The sequence below is a fragment of the Rana temporaria genome, chromosome 2 (assembly GCF_905171775.1).
Source record: "Rana temporaria chromosome 2, aRanTem1.1, whole genome shotgun sequence".
Classification (NCBI taxonomy): domain Eukaryota; kingdom Metazoa; phylum Chordata; class Amphibia; order Anura; family Ranidae; genus Rana; species Rana temporaria.
The window spans coordinates 209,416,674-209,439,759 of NC_053490.1; the positions used below are offsets into that span (position 1 = coordinate 209,416,674).

At 42.4% G+C, this 23,086-nt stretch overlaps 1 protein-coding gene across 3 annotated transcripts in view; it reads right to left on the reverse strand.

The window, feature by feature from the left end:
- TMEM131 (transmembrane protein 131) overlaps nucleotides 1–23,086 on the reverse strand; it is a 227,954-nt gene that overhangs the window by 40,059 nt on the left and 164,809 nt on the right. For all 3 annotated transcript variants that reach the window (XM_040336325.1, XM_040336324.1, XM_040336323.1), the window contains exons 22-26: nucleotides 13,061–13,175; nucleotides 9,276–9,414; nucleotides 6,884–6,993; nucleotides 6,440–6,506; nucleotides 2,658–2,809 (exon numbers count right to left, since the gene is read on the reverse strand). In XM_040336325.1, coding sequence (XP_040192259.1) covers nucleotides 2,658–2,809; nucleotides 6,440–6,506; nucleotides 6,884–6,993; nucleotides 9,276–9,414; nucleotides 13,061–13,175 — 583 coding nt within the window. The remainder of the gene's footprint in view (nucleotides 1–2,657; nucleotides 2,810–6,439; nucleotides 6,507–6,883; nucleotides 6,994–9,275; nucleotides 9,415–13,060; nucleotides 13,176–23,086) is intronic.

Below are 23,086 nucleotides of genomic sequence, written 5' to 3' on the forward strand. Positions count from 1 at the left end.
CATATATCTTTTTTGTATCAAAGTAATCCTTGATCATTAGAAATAAAGAAAAAACCAAAAGGTTGACGCTGCGCTAAATTAAATATTGAAATATAAATGTAAATGTAAATAGCTGCTAGCACTAAATTGTGTACAACAACTTGGTAACATAAAAAAGAAAAAAACAGTGCAGCGCTAGTGAGTGATATTGTGCTCATATAAATTAATAATAAACAAAAAAAGGCATTCTGGAATAAACTGAAAATTTAGCCCGAATAAGAAAAAACATAAAAATGCAGATGGATATATGAAGAAAAAGTCTTAAAAAAGTCACGAAACAAAGTTCATATGACTCTATCCAGTGATTTTCCTTGTGAAAGAAAAGTGGATTGTGCAGACAATGTGAAAGACTCTTGATTGATGTGAGGTAAGCTGTCACCAATACACCCGTGAGGAAGGATAAGATTGCCTGCTTACCAGATGAAAAGACTGTTTTGCATCAGTCTAATAGGGCCTGTGGGAAGTCTGGTCTCCCAATACCTTAGCCGTCAAGATAACCACGGTATAGCTCAGCATACAATCCGAAGAGTCATAAACCAAAAAAAGAAGAAGGACCTCTCATAGCGTATAACGTTTGAAAATAGAAGAGGGTTTAATAAAAATTGCACTTACAATTAGGCAATATAAATACAGCATGGATAGCAAAGCGTCTCCGATCTCTTGTTCCGATGCTTCTCGCTACTCGGTCAGGAAAACACAGCCGGCGTTCAGGACGGAACGCGATGACGTCTCGGCACCCTACGATCGTTTCGTCGCTAATGGACTTCAACGGGGGAGTAAGCCGGATGGTGACAGCTTACCTCACATCAATCAAGAGTCTTTCACATTGTCTGCACAATCCACTTTTCTTTCACAAGGAAAATCACTGGATAGAGTCATATGAACTTTGTTTCGTGACTTTAAGACTTTTTCTTCATATATCCATCTGCATTTTTATGTTTTTTCTTATTCGGGCTAAATTTTCAGTTTATTCCAGAATGCCTTTTTTTGTTTATTATTAATCCTTGATCATTAACTGTTGCCTATAGTAACTCCTTTAGGGCCTCCTGCAGGCCGAACTCCCCTCCCCCTTCTCTCCCCCCTTTTTAGCCAAGAACACCGCCCAGCAGTGAAAGCACCCATTGCAGAGAATGGGAGGCAGTTTTCAGGTGCTATTTCTAGTGCTAAAATGCCTGAAAACTGCTGTGTGAAGGGGGTCTTAAGAGAAGAGATTGTCAACAACGGCTAGGGTGCCTATGTGCAGACATCACCAATAGGCTTACTATGGGGCATCTGTTGTCGGCTATCCCTTCTCCACACTGAATCATTGGAGGCATGTGAATGGATCCGAACACCTTCAGAATTGGCAAGTAGACACACCTTTGCTTTAGGCAAAATAATGGAAAGCCTGAAAATATGACCCGTTGGGGGTACTTGAGGAATGGAGTTGAGAAACATTGCTTTAGGCCTTGTTCACACCATACATGCAGAAAAACTGATGGGAAAAACACACAAATTTCACTTGCAGAGACATGAGATGCCATGTGCATTTCAGTGAGTTTTTATGCACGCTGACATCAGTTTTTCTCCTGCACTTTTTATCCTGCTGTTTCGCACCATATCCTGTGACATTACCTTTTCCTGTTTGTGGAGTGAGAAGAGGATAGTATGATTAGTTCATAGCTGGCATTATTGAAGAGCCTTGCTTTACGTAATAGTCCCCACCGGGGCCTCATTTTACATCATAGTTCCCTCTCCAGAGCCCACCCTCCTCCATCAGAGTCCCCCCATTAGAGTCAACCACAGAGTCCCCATCATCAGTGTCACCCATTCATTAGAGCCCTGTCAGTGTCCCCCTCATTAACTTCCCACTCATCAGTGTGCCCCTCATTAGGGAACCATCAGTCTCCCATCATCACAACCTCCCCCCATTCCCAGTTAGAGCTCCTCTATCTGCCCTTACCAAGCAGCAAGAGAATAGTAGCTGGGACACGATACAAGGAGCTATGAATAAGCACCTTTGAAAGAGTGAAATGCGTCAGCTCCTGCTTTGCGTTGTTTGCTGTGGCTTGCATTTTTTGGATTATTACCTCTTTTTAATAAAGGCATTGATTTTGAGTGAGGCTGTCCAGAATTTTCTCCTCACCCAATCCCCCGATTCCAAATTAGAGCTCCTCTATCTGCCCTTACCAAGCAGCAAGAGAATAGTGGCTGGGACACGGTACATGCAGCAAGGCTGTAAAAAACTACTGAGCCCTGCACAGCCTACCTGACATGGCAGTTAGAATAGGCTTAGAATTGGGATGGGAGCAGGTTAAGGTATAGTTATAGTATTGGACTGGACTTCCACTTTAACTTCAGCACACATGTAAAGCAGACAATACAGTAAAAACAATACCACTGGACTTATTCAATAGGATAAGCAAAGCTGAAACACAAAGCACAAGAATCGGACAGATTTTATATTATAGTAGTCAACTGAATGTTAAATGAACTGTGATTGGTAGCAATGGTTAACTTCACTACGTCTTAATCAATAAGCCTGAATGTCAGCCACAGTTACATATGTGACTGCCATTGCTATATTGAAGTCCATTGTACCTGTGCTCCTTTCTGCCAAAAGCATTGTGTACACTTACCTTACTATAAGCAAGGAGGATACAGTTTTGTTGATCACTGGAGTGAATCTGACTTGAACACTTTTTTTCTCCCCGGGCTTTAAAATGAGGTTAAGAACTGACTGGCGGGATTGTCCCTCCACAAAAGCTTGGCTGCTCTGCACAGGCTGCACCTGCACAATAACACAAGCATGTCACTCTCAAAGTACCACTTTATTTAAGCCAAAGCTGAAAACATTTTGCGCTCTCTGTTTGTGCTGAGTATTAGTTACATTATTAGATTTAGCTCTAAATACCACTACAGAACTGTGCCATGAATAATGTGAGTGTGGTTCTGTGGTCCTGATACAGAAGGATAATGAAGTATGGTCATCCTAGAGCTGGCAATAGTCTGCTCGTTTTGTGTTTTTTTCTCAATGTATGCAAATGAGATGGATAGAGGAAAACGCTGATGATTAACAGCTGCAGCCACTGATCAACGTTTTCCAGCACATCCCTTTAACAAAGGTCAAATGATCAACTTCTTTTGAGTGGGGACGACCACACACTGCAGAACCAGCTAAATTTTGATTTGTGTAGAGCAAGCTTAAGACTGGCAAGTGAAATAAAACAGGGAAAAAAGAAAAATCAAGAAAACAAATGCAGCCATCATATCCAATACTAGTAAGCTGCAATAAATTACATTTCTGTTCTTGGGTTTAAAGAGGAACTGCAGTCTGCTGCCTTAATTTGTAATAAAAACATGAATTTAATATATACTGTGATTCTGCACTTGACAAATATTCTGCAGAAATCTCCCTCCACCGAGTCTGGCTGCAGCCATTTTAACTGTGGGCAGCTGAAGCTGCTGCCTGTTCACTTCTTGGATTTACACAGACAGGCACACATCTAGCTCTGCAGCTCATTGGTCCTCTTAGGACTCATCCTTCCTGGCAAACTCTCACAAGAGAGAGAGAGTTGTGCATGATGTCATAAGCCTAGGCTAATGACCAGACAAGAAACAGCAAGTGGGCTGTATAAGATATTTACTGGCAGATAAAAAAGTTTTACTATCCAAAGTTAAAACAAGGGCAGAAGATTTAATAGATGGAAAAAAAAATGGCTGAAGGTCCACTTTAAGAAAAAGGGTTTAAAATTGGTATCTGTAAATAGATGTTGCCGTTTTTTATTCACAATACAGTAAACATGAACGCCACTGTTAAAGAAAATCCTATTTACAATATTTAAAAAAAATATATTGGTTTATGAATAGGCCCCATAATTTCTGACCATCTATCATACAAATAAAAATTGCAGAATTGTACAATATAATTTGTTTTAAGAGATCCATACATGCTTTAGTATAACTAATTTTTATTTTAGATAGAGTAGAGAGGGATTAGAAGAATTCTTGTCAGCTTTTATTGCTGTATGTGCTCTCATTAGGAAGACTTGTCACCTCTATTTCTCCTGTTTACCATCATCACTGAAAGTAAAAGAAAATCACAAACTTTGGGTTCTCCCCAGAAAAGTAATGGAGGGGAAATCTTCCAACAGGGACTCCCAACTCTGGTAATGTGGGGGTCCCCAAGTAATGCCCTTCATTTGCAGGGATTTCCTCTCACTTTGTTTGGCTATGGGACAGGAAGTGAAGGGAAATCTCTGCAATGGAACACAGAGGGTGAAAAAATAAAAAAGTCTGACAGGGGTTACAACCCTCCCTTGCTCTATCCAAAATGACAAAAAAAAGTGTTGCCTATAGTTCCATTTTAAGCAGATTTTACAGTGGTTATAATGAATGTTACAATCTTAATGATTTTTACAAACCAAACTGACAAACTGGGTATAAGCAGTGAACTCGTAGTCCCATAGAACAATGAGCCATTCTCAATATCACTTTTACTAGTGAGAAATGCCATTCTGTACTTGTCTTTAATTTAACTTTTAGTTTAACTTTTAACTGAGTTCCACCAACTGTAATTCCCCCTGTACAAGGAGAGGAAGCATCCATGGACAGTGGGATGGAAACTGGTGGTGTGCAGTTATCAGAGGAACCCAGGACTCAGTAAGTATTTAAAAAAAAAAAGGCGACTAGCACAATATAGACTTTTATGGGAAATAAAAGGCATTAGCAGGCTTCTTGTGCTTTTTGGCAGGTGGTTTACTTTCAAAAGTTTAAAGCCCATTTGAACCCTTATTACTGTAATGCAGCCAGACTGCATATACAGTAATAAATATAGGCCAAGTGCTGCAGCAAAGGTTAAAGAACTCTGTGCTGATAGTACATGGGGTAGGTGGACCGCAGCTCATGCAAAGCAGTGGACCAGCGCTACAGCAGTTCGAAACATTGCTGCAAACACTACTCAAATCAACAGCGTTGCTCAAAGTACAAAAGTGTTTTGAGCAGTGTTTGGGTAAGGCACATCAGATATCTGGAGACCCAGACTGTGGATTTGTGTGCAAGTTGTGGTCTGGCTATTCTACGTGCTACCAGTACAGGGTATTTGTGCACTATGAAAAATCATGCTTTTTTTTTTTTAAACAGAGTAGGGTAAATTTTAAGGATGCAATGATTGAAACAATGATTTCCCACTTAAGGCCCCTTTCACACATGCGGACCGTTCAAATCCGCCTGTCAGTTTTTCCAGGCGGATCTGAACAGGCGCTCCATGTACCTCTATGGAGCGTCGAATGTCAGCAGTGACATGTCCGCTGACACCCGATCAGCCCTGATCCGATCCTCTCAGCTAAAGTGTGACGGATGCAAACCCTAGTTTGCATCCGTCTGGTGGATTGTTCTTTTTCATCCGATCCCCCATAGAGGAGAGCGGAGATCTGACTGGTTCTTCTCTGCAGTGTGCAGAGACAGACCTGTCATCTGCCAGCTCAGCGGGGATCAACGGTGTGAGCCCCGCTGAGCAAGCGGATGTTTAAAAAACAGATCCTCACAGGATCCACACATGTGAAAGGGGCCTAGAAGAAATCGTTCAGGACAGAAATATGCGAGCCAACTAGTTTTTGAAGATGCAAACTCTGGAGCCGTGATTCTCATTCTTGCTTCACTACCTGAATTACAAACTTGCAGCAACTATAGTCAGAAAATCTGTTCTGTGTGCTTATCCATGTCAGCGACTCAAGATAGTAAAGGATGAAGATGTCAGCCCTGGAGCATGCAACTTTAAAAACAAATCCTTGAAGCAGGGGCAGCTTCCATATTTCTGTGCTGGCACTCTTCACGAACATACCAACACTTATTACAATGCCAAACTCTTCTTTAAGTCTTTAAGACAGTTTTTTTTACCTCAATGCTTTCTTTGCATTAGGCAAAAAAACTTACGTGTACATAACCCCTCCCCAAATACTTACCCAATCCGGATCTCGATCCAGCACGGTGCCCAAAAGCTGCCGCTCTTTACACTTCCTCTGCACTCACTGGACATGAGGACAGCTGCAAGAGCCTGTGAGGAGAGAGTAAGGGCAGGGCCAAACCGCACTGTGTGTTTATGGATAGATACAGCGCGCCTCAGGATCAAGCCCACACGAGTCCCCCATAGCAAGCGGCTTGGTATGGGGGCACTAGGCGGGGGGTAGGAGCGCTGGTGGGGAACCTGCAGTTAATTATGACATTTGCCGTTTAAAAAAAAAAGTTTACAATCACTTTAAGAATCAAATCACACAAATGTGTAAGCATGACGTGTAGCAATTCTGGTTACAAAACTCATAGGTGTAGAAATACATCTATGAAATATCTTTTACATTACCTAACCAGAATTACATAAGCAGAATACATGCACACCCCTAGCAGCATATGACTGCAAACTTACGTTATTTCGGAACACTTTAAATTCAAGTGTCTTTAAGTCTATATTTATTGACTTGCTAATATTGAACCTGAAAGACAAAAAAAAAAAAAGGATTGAGGAAGTAGCTACAGACACAATTTATTTAAGGTTTTCAATCATTTAGAAACTTTTACCATGTTACACTTTCCTCATGTTTTCACCCACAGTATTTTCACAACAATATAATTCTTACATGAACAGTGAAAAATGTGTAAAGGCCTGTGAAGGTTATATGTACATCAAAGAGCCTATCATAAAAAGCTACATGTGTTTGGTTTTATAGGGCCCATTTAGTATAAAATGAGAAGAATGGGTTTTTGTTCACTCCAACACTGAACCATGTAGATGATTTTTTTTTTTTTTTAAGAAAAAAGGCTCGAGAGTCAGTCCACCCAAAATAAGGGAAGGCTACGTGTACAAACTTACCTTTCTATCAATCTGTCTAGCACCAAAGAACTGTTGGAATAGAAAGCCAGAGGAAGAATTTGGACATACACAGGGACATCTGCAGGGTTTTCTAATGCAAATTCTTCTTCCTGTTGCAAAACCATATTTATTTGTTAACAGACCAGAGACTTGCTGCACTGTGTAGCATAAACAATTCTGTATAATTGTGTGCAATTGTGTCAATATAAATATACCAGGGGCTGGGTAATCCATTTCCTTTAACCACTAGCCGACCGCGCACCGTCATTATACGGCGGCAGGTCGGCTCTCCTGGGCGAGAGCCCGTAGCTATACGGCGGCTCTTTGAGCCGCCACTAGGGGGCGCGTGCGTGCCGCCGGAGGGGCGCGTGCGCGCCGCCGGAGGCGCGCGCGCCGCCGCTCGCCCCCGACTCCCGTGCGTGTGCCCGGCGGGCGCGATCGCCGCCGGGCACACGCGATCGCTCGTTACAGAGCGGGGACCGGGAGCTGTGTGTGTAAACACACAGCTCTCGTTCCTGTCAGCAGGGGAAATGCTGATTTTCTGTTCATACAATGTATGAACAGATGATCAGTGTTTCCCCTAGTGAGGCCACCCCCCCCCCCACAGTAAGAACACACAGGGACATACTTAACCCCTTCCCCGCCCCCTAGTGTTAACCCCTTCACTGCCAGTGGCATTTTTATAGTAATCCAATGCATTTTTATAGCACGGATCGCTATAAAAATGCCAATGGTCCCAAAAATGTGTCAAAAGTGTCCGAAGTGTCCGCCATAATGTCGCAGTACCGAAAAAAATCGCTGATCGCCGCCATTACTATTAAAAAAATATATTAATAAAAATGCCATAAAAATACCCCCTATTTTGTAAACGCTATAACTTTTGCGCAAACCAATCAATAAACGCTTATTGCGATTTTTTGTTACGAAAAATATGTAGACGAATACGTATCGGCCTAAACTGAGGAAAAAAAAAGTTTGTTTATATATTTTTGGGGGATATTTATTATAGCAAAAAGTAAAAAATATTCATTTTTTTCAAAATTGTCGCTCTATTTTTGTTTATAGCGCAAAAAATAAAAACCGCAGAGGTGATCAAATACCACCAAAAGAAAGCTCTATTTGTGGGAAAAAAAGGACGCCAATTTTGTTTGGGAGCCACGTCGCACGACCGCGCAATTGTCAGTTAAAGCGGCGCAGTCCCGAATCGCAAAAAGTCTTCTGGTCTTTGGGCAGCAATATGGTCCGGGGGTTAAGTGGTTAAAAGTAAACCTGTACCTAGGCTATGCACACTAAAGTACAGTAAAACCTTGGATTGCGAGCATAATTCGTTCTGGAGGCATGCTTGTAATCCAAAGCACTTGTATATCAAAGCACATTTTCCCATAAGAAATAATGGAAACTCAAATGATTCGTTCCACAACCATTTATTCATAAGTCTTTCAGTTTATAGTCCATATAAAAAGATTATAGCAATGTGATAAGTTGTGTAACCATAAAACGTCCATCCAGAAATGTCAGCCTCCACAAGGGGAATAGGAGCAAAATCCAGCAGGAGGTACACAGTATAAAAGAGGAGAGGCGCCTCTAAGAGTAGCAATATGGTTACATTTAATGAAGGTACAACATTTAACAACTCACATGGTTGATGATTAAAAGAGGCACATCCAAGTATGCAGGCATCCGGGGGAAAGCAATCCACATAGACCGTCATCCTCACTGCCGGCTCTCACCGATGTCTGTCTGCAATCGTGACCGGGAAGGCTACCATGCAGTAGTGATCTGAAAGCGAGGCTTAAACCGCTTGTGGAAGGGACCACATCAATGGCGGCAAGGAGAATGGTCTATGTGGACAGCATTACCCTAGATGCCTGCATACTTAGATGTGCCTGTTTTAATCAACCATGTGAGTTTCTAAATATTATACCTTCACTAAATGTAACCATATTGCTACACTTAGAGGCACCTCTCTTATTTTATTTTATACTCTGTTGTGACATGACGCTACTTGTATATCGAGACATTGCTTGTATATCAAGTCAAAATTTATTTAAAAAAATGTGCTCGTCTTTAAAAATGCTCTCAAACTGAGACAATCCGAGTCAGGGCACAGATGCACTTTAGATGTACACCATATCACTAAGATCTCATACAAGCTTATACTTTCATTATAATGCTGTCATACAGGCTCCCAATTCAAAATACAAATGGCCATTGCAACACAAATTAGATAGTATTTTATTAAAAAAGGGGGCACTTGTTTATTATACACAGCAGTTTATCAAACTTATGTCATCCAGTTAGGGTTTAGGTCTAGTTTAATGAAGAACATACAAACCTATGATACAATTAGTGCTACATTATGCAAGAAACAAAAGATCATTGCTATACTTACTGATGAGCTGTTGGTGTTGGTCAGGGGAAAGTGTATACGACGGGATGAGCTGATTATGGAAGGCCAAATAAGCTCAGCTTTTACTTCTGAAAGGACGTTTTTCTGTAAGTCTGTATCTACCTCAAACACTGCTTTGGGCCTATGGAGACACAACAAATGTTTTATGGTACATGCACAGAATAATGGCAAGTATTGTCTACCATGAACACTTACACAATGGGGTTTATTTACTAAAGACAGATCCACTTTGCACTACAAGTGTACTTGGAAGTGCAGTTGCTGTGGATCTGAGGGGGACATTCAAGGAAAATAAAAAACAGCATTTTTGCTTGTACATGATTGGATGATAAAATCAGCAGAGCTTCCCCTCATTTCAGATGTTCCCCTCAGATATAAAGTGACTGCACTTCCAGTGCAAAGTGGATTTGCCTTTAGTAAATCAACCCCAATGTATTACTTCTCAGAGACATTTCAGAACTGCCTCTGGCAAAGCTCTGCTCTCCTGTTCTCCCCATAAGGCTGGTTCCATCTTTGTTTAAAGCATTGTCCAGAGTAAAAAAGCTCCAGACAACCACCCCAGTAACTGATGACTGTGGAAGAGAACATCTAAGAAAAGCTCTCCACCTGTCTTTATGGGACTCCAGCGGATATCACAGAGGCGGTGATGCTGTGCATATGAAGGAAAACAGGTGGTGCCACCTGTACAACTTCAATATTGCTTTACTGATTTTCTCAGTACAGAATTGCTTTTTAATGGGATTTCTGGTTTACCCGTAGATTTGTCCATTTACCTTTTGAATCTTTTTTTTACCAAACGAATAAAATCAGTAATAAGGAGTGTGAGAGAGAGGCCTTAGAAAGGCTTGCATGAAGAGATAGCAATGGACGTTCAAGTATAGAAACAAATAGAACCCCAGCGTATGACTGAGTTTATGATTGTGCATTCCCTACTGGCTTTTTGACGGCATGTCAACATTTTTAAAAATTCCCACCCAAATGTTTTTCATGACTGTTTACCTTGTCAGACAGGTACTTATGAGTGCATTTAAAGGGTCACTAAAGGAAAACATTTTTTTAGCTGAAATGACTGTTTACAGGACATAGAGACATAATAGTTAACTGATTCCTTTTAAAAATGATTAAACATAGATAAAAAAACAATCATATAATGTGCCTGCAGTGTAGTTTCGTTTTTGCTGTTGTTTGCTGGTTCTCTGATGTACAGAGAGCCACTAGAGGGCAGTCAGCCAATAGAGAGCAGTGATACTTTGTCTAAAACTCCTCAGCACCAATCCAGTTTCGTTTTACACACAGCTCCTTGATTAGTGACCACCGTGAGAAATCTCCCAGTACTGTGGTTATCAGGAAACAGGCAACCAGGAAGTGTCCAGAACAGAGAGGATTTACAGCAACATGAAAGCAAAAACGAACAATGAGGACATGAAACCAGGACTGCAGCAAGGTAAAGGAAGCTATTTAGCTAAAAAAAAAAATTCCTTTAGTGACCCTTTAAGAATTAGAAAGCCCAACCAGCAGTACTGAACATCAAGGTGCACCCGCATTGAGTGCATGTGTGTACCCTGCAATAAAGTGTGTGTTTGTTAAAATAAACATTTTACACAAATAAGACAAAATGTAAATAATTTTTTAGGCCCCTTTCACACTGGCGGAGTCCACCAGCAGATTCGTCAGTTCAGCAGGGGATCTCTCCGCTGAGCCCCACTGAGCAGGCAGATGACAGGTCCGCGTCTGCTCCTATGATGCAGACATGGAAACAACCCGGTGTCCTCTACAGACTGTCATCCGATCCACGAGATGGATAGGGAATCGATCCCCATCTATCTGTTTTTAGCAAACAAGATCGGATGCCGGTGGGTTCAGTGGGCACATGCCGGAGGGTGTCAGCGGCTGCTGCTTCAATGGATAGTCTGAAAAACTGACAGGCAGACCTGGTTGGTCTGTCAGTGTTAAAAGGGGCCTTAAACTTGGGGGAAAAAAATTAGATTAAATTGACCAAAATCATAATAGTTTCACTTTAAAATTTTAGGCGATTTCTTTTACAGTAGGGGAAGGGTTTTTACAAGATTGACAAAATGAAAATGTAAATACAGCAGGATGTAGAGAGTTTCATAAAAACATCATTAAATGTGCCTTGTTTCACTATCAGGTCCGTAAATCATGAAGATAAAAAAATTAAGTGCAAAATAAAGAGGTTTGAGTACAGTAGAAACCCCACTTAATTTAAATAGGCGATATCTGAAATGATGGAAATATATCATATTAGTGGCACAAAAGAACAGTTTAATATGACAAAAGAATAGCCTCTGTACATGCTCAAATCCATGTAATGTCATGCCAAAAAAAAACACATTACAACCAAATGGTCTTTTTGTGCTCTTGCACATCGGATTAAATATATAAACCCCCTTGTGTGCAGTTGTCACTTGCATAGGAATAAATGATCCCAAAGAGCCATAGTATCTCTTCCATTCAGTCCATTACCTAGCATATCTTGCACTTATTTTTTTAAACAAATGATTTGAAACAATTAATGGGGCACATTTAAATAAAACCAGAGTCTTCTCCTCCTATACTCTGCACAGTTGTGGTACAGTCTTTTTACCCACAAAATATGCTTTATGTTTGTGCCACAAGCAGACGTGCAAGACAAAACCTTAGAGCACTAATTTTAATAAAATCAAACACTTCTACGTTGTCTCTTCTATACACAGCCTACCTTATGAAGTGCAGGAGTAATGTAGCTAGAGTGCAGTGGTCAGGAGTATGAAATGTAAACAGTGGAGGGAATTTGTCAAAACTGGAGCAGTTGTACAGCACAGTACTGTGACAGTGCTTGATCGGCTGAAGTGTATGTTAGGGGGATCTAAAAGAAACCCGATATATATATATATATATATATATATATGTCACCGGCCAAAGCAACTATGTCTCCCTACGCACACGCAAGTGCACATGTGGCATGTAAACAGCAATGGCACCACACATTAGGTGGTGTTGTGAATGTCAGAGTGAGAGCAATAATTCTAGGTCCACCATTCATTGTCAACTCTAAAATTGATGAGCTGTAGGCTTTTAAAGCACCACCTATGGACAATTTCAGGCACCATTTTTTTGTCATTTCAGGGTGCCTGCAATTTTAAGGCTTGACATGATTCTATTCTGACAACAGCTTTGTTCTAGGGGTACTGACCCAGAGTGTGGGAAGCAGACGGTACACTAGCCCATCAACAAAAATAAGCAGCAAAGAAAAAGCTTGCCTGTACCCTGGCATGCGGGGCATCAACCTAGAACACTTTTTTTAAAACACAGATAAGTTATTGACAGTCAACAACATGTGGCTGTGTGCACACCTGGCTTCTCTAGGTAATAACTTGGGTTGGATATGCAGAAGTCTCAACCCTGTATACTGGTAATTTTGTATGACAGGTTCACATTAGCGACTGCAAATAGTAAATGCTTTCAAATATAAAGCACTTGGTGAAAGGCCAACTGCACTTTTTTTTTTAACTAGCTGGGCACAACTACAAAGCCAAATAATGCTATACAAGTGACATCTCTGAATGGTCTTGTAGGATACAAACATTTTTAGGACAAATCTCACCAATGGATTTTTCCAAACACTTGCCACCCTAAAACTGAATATCAATTTTATGTAGAACTAAACTATAAAGAAATGAACACACACTTCTCAGTCAAACTGAACTGAAAGCATATTTTCTTCCATGGGAACCAAAATTTGTAGAAAGTAGAACAATTTTACTTACATGTTAAAATTATCACAGATTTCAGACCATTTTTTATATAGCGTCTCAAAATGTTCCCAATCACAGTCCCAGATGTCCTCCTGCATTGCAAAATAGTGCTGAGTCTTCAGGTCATCTGAGGATTAAATAATGATTTAATCATTTCATGTGCATCAATGCTTTACCCAAACATTTAAGACTGCATTATTCAGTTTCCATATAATATCCCATTGGCAACATTAAACTGCCTTTGGTAAAGTACCATCTTGGTCTCTCTAATATCTGGCTTCACAATGTACCCGTAATAACCACCTGCACTTCAACAACTATAATTACATTCTTTTTTTTTTTTTTTTTAAAGCACTCTCATAATTGTAAACAAATAAACATCAGTGCTGAGATTATTATAAAGAAGTGTTACCGAGGCTACTATCTGATCAGTGTCTGATGTTCTTTTTCACAGTCATATGATTGGCCAGGGCATCAGAGAAATGTCACAAAAATAAATTTTGGTCATTCGGTATACGCCCTCCTACTCATGGCTCAGTTCTGTGTTCTCTGGAATAGCACCATGCAGTACAAAGAGTATGATCACAGTCAGAGTAGGGCCTATTTTCCTCAATAATTTCCAAGAAATGAATTTCACATTAAAAATCAGTCTGAGGCAGACAGTATGTCCAAAATCAATCCGAAAGAAAGGGTGGGCAATAGCAAAAATCACACACACAAAAAAAAAAAAAAAAAAAAACACACACGAAGGGCTCTTTCACACAAGCATTTAAAATAGGTTGTTGGGTCACTAACACTTCCTGAACACCCATCAATGGCACTCAAATTTGTTATAATCGGGAGCGGATGAAGGTGTTCACATTGCAGCGTTATCGTTGCTTCGAATTGCTACAAGGCAAAAAAATGGAGTTACACTTACCGGTAACGTCCTTTCCAGTAGTCTTTCAGGACAGCCACAACTTGAGAGATAGGCTCCTCCTCTTCCTTAGGAAACACTGCCCAGCCTTTAAAATCTCTCCTCCCCCTGCTAGACCTCAGTTTTTATACGAGCACTCCGGTCCGCTGGGGAGACACAAGAACATGTTAGTAATCCATAGTTAACACATCAATATCATACTATGTTCCTGGATTAGAAACCCCTTCTTCTTACTTTTCGGGAGGGTAACTAGGGCTGTCCTGAAAGACTACTGGAAAGGACGTTACCGGTAAGTGTAACTCCATTTTTCCCTATCCGTCTTTCAGGACAGCCACAACTTGAGAGGATAATCGAGTACTTACAATTTAGGGTGGGACCACGGCTTGCAAGACTTTTCTCCCAAAGGCTTGTTCACCTGCTGACACCAGGTCTACTCTGTAATGCTTGATGAAAGTGGCGTAGCTGGACCAAGTTGCGGCTCTGCATATTTGATCTGGCGTCGCTCCAGCCCTTTCAGCCTGAGAAGTAGCCACCGCCCGAGTAGAGTGTGCCTTAATTCCTGTAGGGACTTCCCTACCAGTCAAGGAGTAAGCCTGCCCAATAACTAGTCTGAGCCACCTAGCAATAGTGCGCCGAGACGCTTTCTGTCCCTTTCTGGTCCCAGAAAACAAAACGAACAAAGAGTCTGACTTCCTAAAAGCTCGAGTCAGCTCCAAGTACTGTAGGATACATCTCCTAACATCTAGTGTACTAAACTTAAATTCCCTTTCACCAGAGGGATTGGAACAAAATGAGGGTAACACAACCTCCTGGCTTCTATGGAACTTGGAAGCCACTTTCGGAAGGAAGGCCGGATCGGTTTTAAAAACAACTCGATCCGGGAAAATTACACAAAAAGGAGGACGAATGGACAGGGCTTCCAATTCACTGACCCTCCTGGCAGTAGTCACTGCAACTAAAAAGACTGTTTTAAATGTTAGATCCTTTAAAGAACACTTGTCTAAGGGTTCAAAGGGCAACCCTGTTAGCACCTGTAAAACTAGTGATAGATCCCACTTGGGGAAGGAAGGTCCCTGGGAAGGTTTCTGTCTGGACAAAGCCCTAAAGAACCTGATGACCCAGGGATTGGATGCTAGAGGGCTCTCTAGAAACACACTGAGTGCTGAGACCTGGCCTTTAAGGGTACTCACTGACAAGCCTTTATCCGCTCCGCACTGGAGAAATTCCAGAACGGACTTGTGGCTTTGTGTTGGAAAGGAAAATTCCTGGCACCAAGTATTAAAACGAATCCAAACTTTTCTATAAATAGAACGTGTCTCCTTCTTCCTACTGTTGAGAAGGGTGGCAGTCAGTTTGTCCGAAAAACCTCTGGACCTCAGCAAGGACTCCTCAGTAACCACGCCGCAAGGTTCCACCTGTGTACCTGAGGGCACAGAACTGGACCCTGCGAGAGGAGATCCTCTCGAAGAGGGAGAAAAAGAGGGGGTTCTGTGGTCAGTTGCTTGAGAACCGAAAACCAAGCCCTCTTGGGCCAGTGGGGTGCCACAAGGATAAGTGAGGTGTTCTCCAGCTGAAATTTTCTCAGGACCAGTGGTAGAAGAGCTGGGGGTGGGAAGGCGTAACAAATCCCGAATCGCCAGCTCTGGGATAGGGCATCTATCCCTCTTGCTCCCTCTCCCCTGCCCCGAGAGAAAAACCAATGAGTTTTTGCGTTCTCCCTGGATGCGAAGAGATCTATCTCCGGAGACCCCCATCTCTTGACCAAAAGATGGAAGACCTCCTGATTGAGGGACCACTCGTCTTCCCTCAGTTGACTTCGACTGAGGAAATCCGCTGTACTGTTTTCTATCCCCCTTAGAAAAACTGCTGATAAGGACAGGGTGTTTGTTTCGGCCCAGCGAAAGATTCTTGTTGTTATGGCCGACAGGGCTACACACCTGGTGCCACCCTGCTTGTTTACATAGGCCACGGCCGACGCATTGTCTGACCTCACCTGGACGTGGTGTCCTCGAAGTCTCTCCTGAAAGAAGATGAGAGCTAAACCGATCGCCCTCAGCTCCTTCCAGTTGGAGGAATGTTTCAGCTCTGCCACTTCCCAAACACCCTGTGCTGGAAGTACCCCCAGGTGAGCCCCCCAACCTCTGCCGCTGGCGTCTGTGGTGACAATCAATGGAGACCGGATATGCCACAGACGACCCTGTGACAGATTGGTGATCCTTCTCCACCACCAGAGGGATCTCTTTACCTGACTTGGGACCTGTACCAGGACGTCTAGGTGTTCTGAGCTGTGGTCCCAGATTCTGAGTACAAAGGCCTGCAGGGCCCGAAAGTGAATCCCTGCCCACTGGACTGCCGGTAGAGTGGAAGTTAACAGTCCTAGTGTTGACATCAGGAATCTGATTGAGACCTGATGGCTGCTCTGGAGGGCAGATACTGACTTTTCTAACTTTAGAGCCTTCTCTAATGGAAGGAAGACCCTTAGGAGGGTGGAGTCCAGGGTGTACCCTAAATAAGGAATGCGCTGCGATGGTATTAGACTGGATTTTTCCAGGTTTAACAGCCAACCTAGGCCCATAAGGGTCTTTTTGGTTAGTTCCAGGTCCCTGGAGACTTGTTCCGGAGAGGCTGCAAAAAGAAGCAGGTCGTCCAGGTACGCTATTATACCCACTCCCTGAAGACGCAGAAAAGCTATTGGTTCCACCAGGACCTTTGTGAACACGCGGGGTGAGGAGGATAGACCGAATGGCAAGGCCTGGAACTGTAGGTGCACCACCGAAGTTCCCAAGTCTATCGCTAGCCGTAGAAACTCCTGAGACCCCTCTGCAATAGGTATGTGCAGGTACGCGTCCCTGAGGTCCAGGGAGACCATAAAGCAATTCTGTGGTAGGAGGGCCCTTACTGTGAAAATTGACTCCATACGGAATCTTTTGTATGTTACTGACTTGTTCAGTGGTTTCAGGTTTAAGATTAACCTGTACTTGCCAGAGGGTTTCTTTACCACGAAAACGTGGGAGTAAAATCCTCTTTTCTCCTCTCCTTTTGGGACTCTGCAAACAACATTTTGGACCTCCAGATCCCTCAAGGCCCCCACTAGAGCTTCTGCTTTTTCCTTGGCTCTGGGAAGCTGAGTGACCAGGTACCTCTGTGGCGGAAGGGATGAGAACTCTAGGGAATACCCCCTTCTCACTATCGCCAATACGTACCTGTTTGGGGAAAAAAACTCCCATTGTGGGAGGAAGGCCCCCAACCTTCCCCCCACTCTGATCTGGGAGTCATTGTTTTTTAGGGGGCTGGTCAGGTGGGCGAAAAATCGCTCCTCTTCCCCTACCCCTAGGTGTCCAGATCCTTTTTTGAGTCTCTGGTTTCGGGACCCCTGTTTGTCTTTGGGGACGAAACCCTCTTCCTTTTTGTGGAGTTTTACGTTTAAACGGAAAAGATTTTTTCTTATCCGCCGTGCGGTCTAAGACTGACTCCAGGTCAGGACCAAATAGGAGATCTCCTGTAAAGGGAATCCCACATAACTTAGACTTGGACGCAATGTCTCCTGACCAAGTCTTGAGCCAGAGAGCTCTTCTGGCAGAATTAGCCAGGGCTGCTGACCTGGCTGACATGCGGACGGATTCTGCTGAGGCATCCGCAATGTAGGCTACCCCTTTTAAAATTGTGGGGAAGGAAGCCAAAATAGTGTCCTTATCCGTATCTGCCTCAATATGTTCTTGGATCTTTGAGAGCCAGTGTTCTAAATTACGGGCCACTACTGTAACTGCTAATTCTGGTTTTAAATTGCCAATTATGGACTCCCATGCTTTTTTCAACAGCGAGTCCATTCTCTTATCCATAGCATCCGTCAGGTTGCCCATATCCTCAAATGCTAAATCAGTCTTTTTAGAGACTTGTGAAAAGGCCGCATCTAAACTTAGGGTTCTTATTCCAAACAGACGTGGAATCTTCCGCAAAGGGAAACCTTCTCTTAAGGGATTGAGAAAAGAAAGGCTTTCTTTCAGGGTCCTGCCACTCCTTCTTAACAGTATCAACCAGAAGATCGTGCACTGGGAAAACCCTGCCCTTGTGTTCCCCTAGACCTTTGTACATCTGGTCATGGAGACTAAGAGGTTTAATATCCGTGTGAATGCCTAGGGTCGTGTAAATGGCCCCTAGTAGTTCCTCAACCTCATCAAGAGATAGCTTGTATCTGGAAGACTTCTTGGACTCACTGTCCTGGTCTTCTTCACCTGACTCTGCCTGCGAGTCGAAAGCAACATTCTCCATTAAGGAGTGCTGCCCCTGAGAAGGGCCTGCAAAATCAACTGCTTCCGCTGAAGGATCAGGAGAGGCAGGTGCAGGACCCTGAACATCAGGGTGGGCTGTAACCTGTGTGGGTACCAGGGGGGGTTGCACCCTTTCAAACAAGGTCTTGAAAGAGGAAAAGGTAGAGGCTAGTTCCTTAACTGAAGCAGCTAGACTATCCTCCTGTTCTGCATCCCTTTCCCTAACTAGAGAGTTTATGCAATCTCTGCATAAGACTTTTGTCCAAGAATCAGGAAGGGAATCCCTACAGGAAGCACACTTCTTCCTAGAACTATGTGTCTTTCCTGTTTTTTCTTGGCTCTTTTCTAGGCTCTTCTGAAAAATAGAAGACATAGGGACCCACATTAAAAGAGCAGAGATTAAAAAAAAAAAAAAAAAAAAAAAACTTTTTTTATAATAACAACATGGTTACAACCCTCTGGGAAGCACTAGACAGACACTACTGCTAGGTGCCCTGCTGTCTTTCCCTCCTCTCCCCCAACCACCAAGGGAAAAATAGAGGAAGAAAAAGAGACATAGTCTAAAGTTTTGGGAACCCTCCCCAGGAACCCTTACCTTGGACTGGCTGGAGGTAGCGTCCCTAGTCGGGTCCCGTTCCGGAGAGGTCACCGACATAGCGGGGTGGTTGTGCTGTGTCTAACTCGTCCCAACGAGTATCCGACACCTCCAGCAGGACGCGTGGGTCTCTTATCAGCGCCGCGACCCGGAACCGGAAGTCGCGGGTCATAGGAAATCCTTTCCGAGGCGCACCGGAAATGACGTCGCCCGCCACTCGGCCCGCAATTTTTAAAAGAAAAAAACAATGTGCGGCCTGTAATCAGGGTGCCCGGAGCTGAATTCCCCCGCCGCGGTCCTGTGGACACGATAGGGACCCCCCCACAAACCGTCTGTCGCGCTCGACCTGGTTGGGGTGCGTTTTCTTTTGGCGGTAAGTTCTTTCGCCCAATCTCCTTTAGGAAGCCCTTGCCTCCTCCATAGGAAAAATAATGATGGCCACAGTCCCCTGACTGCTCTGCCTGGTTTCCTTAGCAGTGTCTCCCCACCGGAGGAAACACTAAGAACTGAGGTCTAGCAGGGGGAGGAGAGATTTTAAAGGCTGGGCAGTGTTTCCTAAGGAAGAGGAGGAGCCTATCTCTCAAGTTGTGGCTGTCCTGAAAGACGGATAGGGAAAAAGCACTGTCTTTACAGTATAGCAAGAGTTGACGCTTAAATGCACCTATGGCATTCACAGAGCAGCTGCAAAGTGTCAAAAATTATTTCCCATTTTAGCCTAGTGTAAAAATGTATATGTATATATATATATATATATATATATATATATATATATATATATATATATATATATATATATATATATATATATATATATATATATATATATATATATATATACACACACACACACACACCATTTGAGAAGTGTTGCCTGATGCAAGAACACCCGTGCAACACATCCTAAATGCTCAATGTTATAGTAGGGTTGAACCGATACTAGTATCAATACCGAAACCAAATGCTCCGATGCTTGATCCGATACCCGTTTCATCGAACCAGGCATCCTCAATGTAGCAGGGGGGCCGGGCAGCTTCACAGGTGATCGGTGCGAGGGCGGTTACAAGCACCAATCCCCCCCCTGTATAGCCTTTCAATAAAACAGCTGATAGCCACTTCTCCCCCCTCACAGCTGTCAGCTGCTTTATTGAAAGGCTATACAGGAGGATCAGTGCTTATAACTCCCCCCACGTCTCACCGATTATCTCAAACTGTCATCCTGTGTCCTCCTCCCTGGGTCCGCCTCTGGCTTCAGGTGTCATCCTCCCCTCCCTCGGTATATGTATGTATATATATATATATATATATATATATATATATATATATATATATATATATATATATATATATATATATATATATATATATATATATACACACATACATACATACATACATACATACACACACACACACACATATACATATACACACACACACAGTGGGGATCGAAAGTTTGGGCACCCCAGGTAAAAATTTGTATTAATGTGCATAACGAAGCCAAGGAAAGATGGAAAAATCTCCAAAAGGCATCAAATTACAGATTAGACATTCTGATATGTCAAAAAAAGTTAGATTTTATTTCCATCATTTACACTTTCAAAATTACAGAAAACAAAAAAAATGGCGTCTGCAAAAGTTTGGACACCCTGCAGAATTTATAGCATGCACTGCGCCCTTTGCAAAGCTGAGACCTGCCAGTGTCATGGATTGTTCTCAATCATCATCTGGGAAGAGCAGGTGATGTCAATCTCAAAGGTTTTAAATGCCCAGACTCATCTGACCTTGCCCCAACAATCGGCACCATGGGTTCTTCTAAGCAGTTGTCTAGAAAACTGAAACTGAAAATAGTTGACTCTCACAAAGCTGGAGAAGGCTATAAGAAGATAGCAAAGCGTTTTCAGATGTCAGTATCCTCTGTTCGGAATGTAATTAAGAAATGGCAGTCATCAGGAACAGTGGAAGTTAAAGCAAGATCTGGAAGACCAAGAAAAATATCAGACAGAACAGCTCGCAGGATTGTGAGAAAAGCAATTCAAAACCCACGTTTGACTGCACGATCCCTCCAGAAAGATCTGGCAGACACTGGAGTTGTGGTACACTATTCCACTATAAAGAGATACTTGTACAAATATGGTCTTCATGGAAGAGTCATCAGAAGAAAACCCTTTCTACGTCCTCACCACAAAAATCAGCGTTTGAACTTTGCAAATGAACATATAGACAAGCCTGATGCATTTTGGAAACAAGTTCTGTGGACCGATGAGGTTAAAATAGAACTTTTTGGCCAGAATGAGCAAAGGTACGTTTGGAGAAGGGCACAGAATTTAATGAAAAGAACCTCTGTCCAACTTGTGGATCAATCATGCTTTGGGGTTGTATTACAGCCAGCGGCACAGGGAACATTTTACGAGTAGAAGGAAAAATTGATTCAATAAAATGTCATCAAATTTTGGATGGTAACTTGATGCCATCTGTGAAAAAGCTGAAGTTAAAGAGAGGATGGCTTCTACAAATGGACAATGATCATAAACACACCTCAAAATCCACGGGGGATTACATCAAGAGGCGTAAGCTGAAGGTTTTGCCATGGCCTTCACAATCTCCTGACCTCAACATAATTGAAAAAATCTATGGATGGACCTTAAAAGAGCAGTGCGTGACAGACAGCCCAGAAATCTCAAAGAACTGGAAGAATTTTGTAAGGAAGAATGGGCAAAGATACCTTAAACAAGAATTAAGACTCTTGGCTGGCTACAAAAAGCGTTTACAAGCTGCGATACTTGCCAAAGGGGGCAGTACAAGATATTAACTCTGCAGGGTGCCCAAACTTTTGCAGACGCCATTTTTTTGTTTTCTGTCATTTTGAACGTGTAAATGATGGAAATAAAATCTAACTTTTTTTTACATATTATAAGAATGTCTAATCTGTAATTTGATGCCTTTTGGAGATTTTTTTCCATCTTTCCTTGGCTTCGTTATGCACATTAATACACATTTTTACCTGGGGTGCCCAAACTTTCGAATATATATATATTTAACACACACACACACACACACACACACACATATATATATATATATATACACACACACACACACACATACATACATATATATATATATATATACACACATATACACACACTTTATATATTTTTTTTAATATGTGAAGTGTGTCCTAAAATTGGGTGCACACCACTTTCTTTAGCATAGTTGAGACATGCAGTGGATGGAAAGTCTTGTATGCATTACAAAAAAATGTAAGAGTCTGCAATTTTGCTAGAATCTGGCAAGTAGATGAGGCAAGTTTACCAGTGGCTGCGTTACAAAAAAGCAGATCTGCATAACCCGCCAGTTTGTGTACATCTCCTATTTTGGTGATGCCATGGATGCTAGGGGTAGTCCTGATCCGGTGAAGTAATGGTTCCAAACTGTTATACGATTTAAGTGGTGGTCACTGTACCTATATACATGCATATTTTTTTTAGGTTGGTATTAACAGTGGAACAACACTTTACAATGCTGTATTATGCCTGATGTGACATACCTGGATATTTGTACCTATTGTACAATTGTATATCTAAATATGCCGAATATGTTATTTTGTGTTATGTGGTGTTCTTACATATTTAAAATCAGCAGGCATAAAAACCAGAGCCCAGTCAGCTAGAGTTTAGCAGATTAGGATCATGGTCATGGCAAGTTATAAAGCAGAGACAAACAATTGCTTGTCGCTTGGGTCCTTTAAAAATCAGGAGTAATTTCCACAGACATGGCAAAAGCTTCAAGGACAGAATAATGCTGGATCCATAGGGAGGGCAGTTCACTTTATAGCAAAGTTTATCTGAAATGAGTACAGGGCACTGAGTGAATAGCTTGTTAGTTTTTTGGAAGACTACGTGTGACTGTCTAGAATAGATCATAAAATCTTGCATGACTAGGGCGAAATTGTCCTGGGATAGAGGACTGGCCACTCCCAACAGAGCTTAGAAAGGAGGATGGCATAGACTCCAGCAGTGGGCAAATCCCAGGCCATCAGTGTCAGGCCCTTCAGGGATGCACTGCAAGCAGCACCGGAACAGTTAGAGGATCATAAGGTGGAGGCACCTGGAACAATGATGCTGTTTAGGGATCTGATAGTTTGAACCGCAAGGTACTGGTAGCATAGCTTAATGTACACACACGTGGGGGGTAAGCGATTTTTCGCTGACAATTTATATGGGTAATATCTGATGTTCTGCTGATGGCGCTTCAATCAT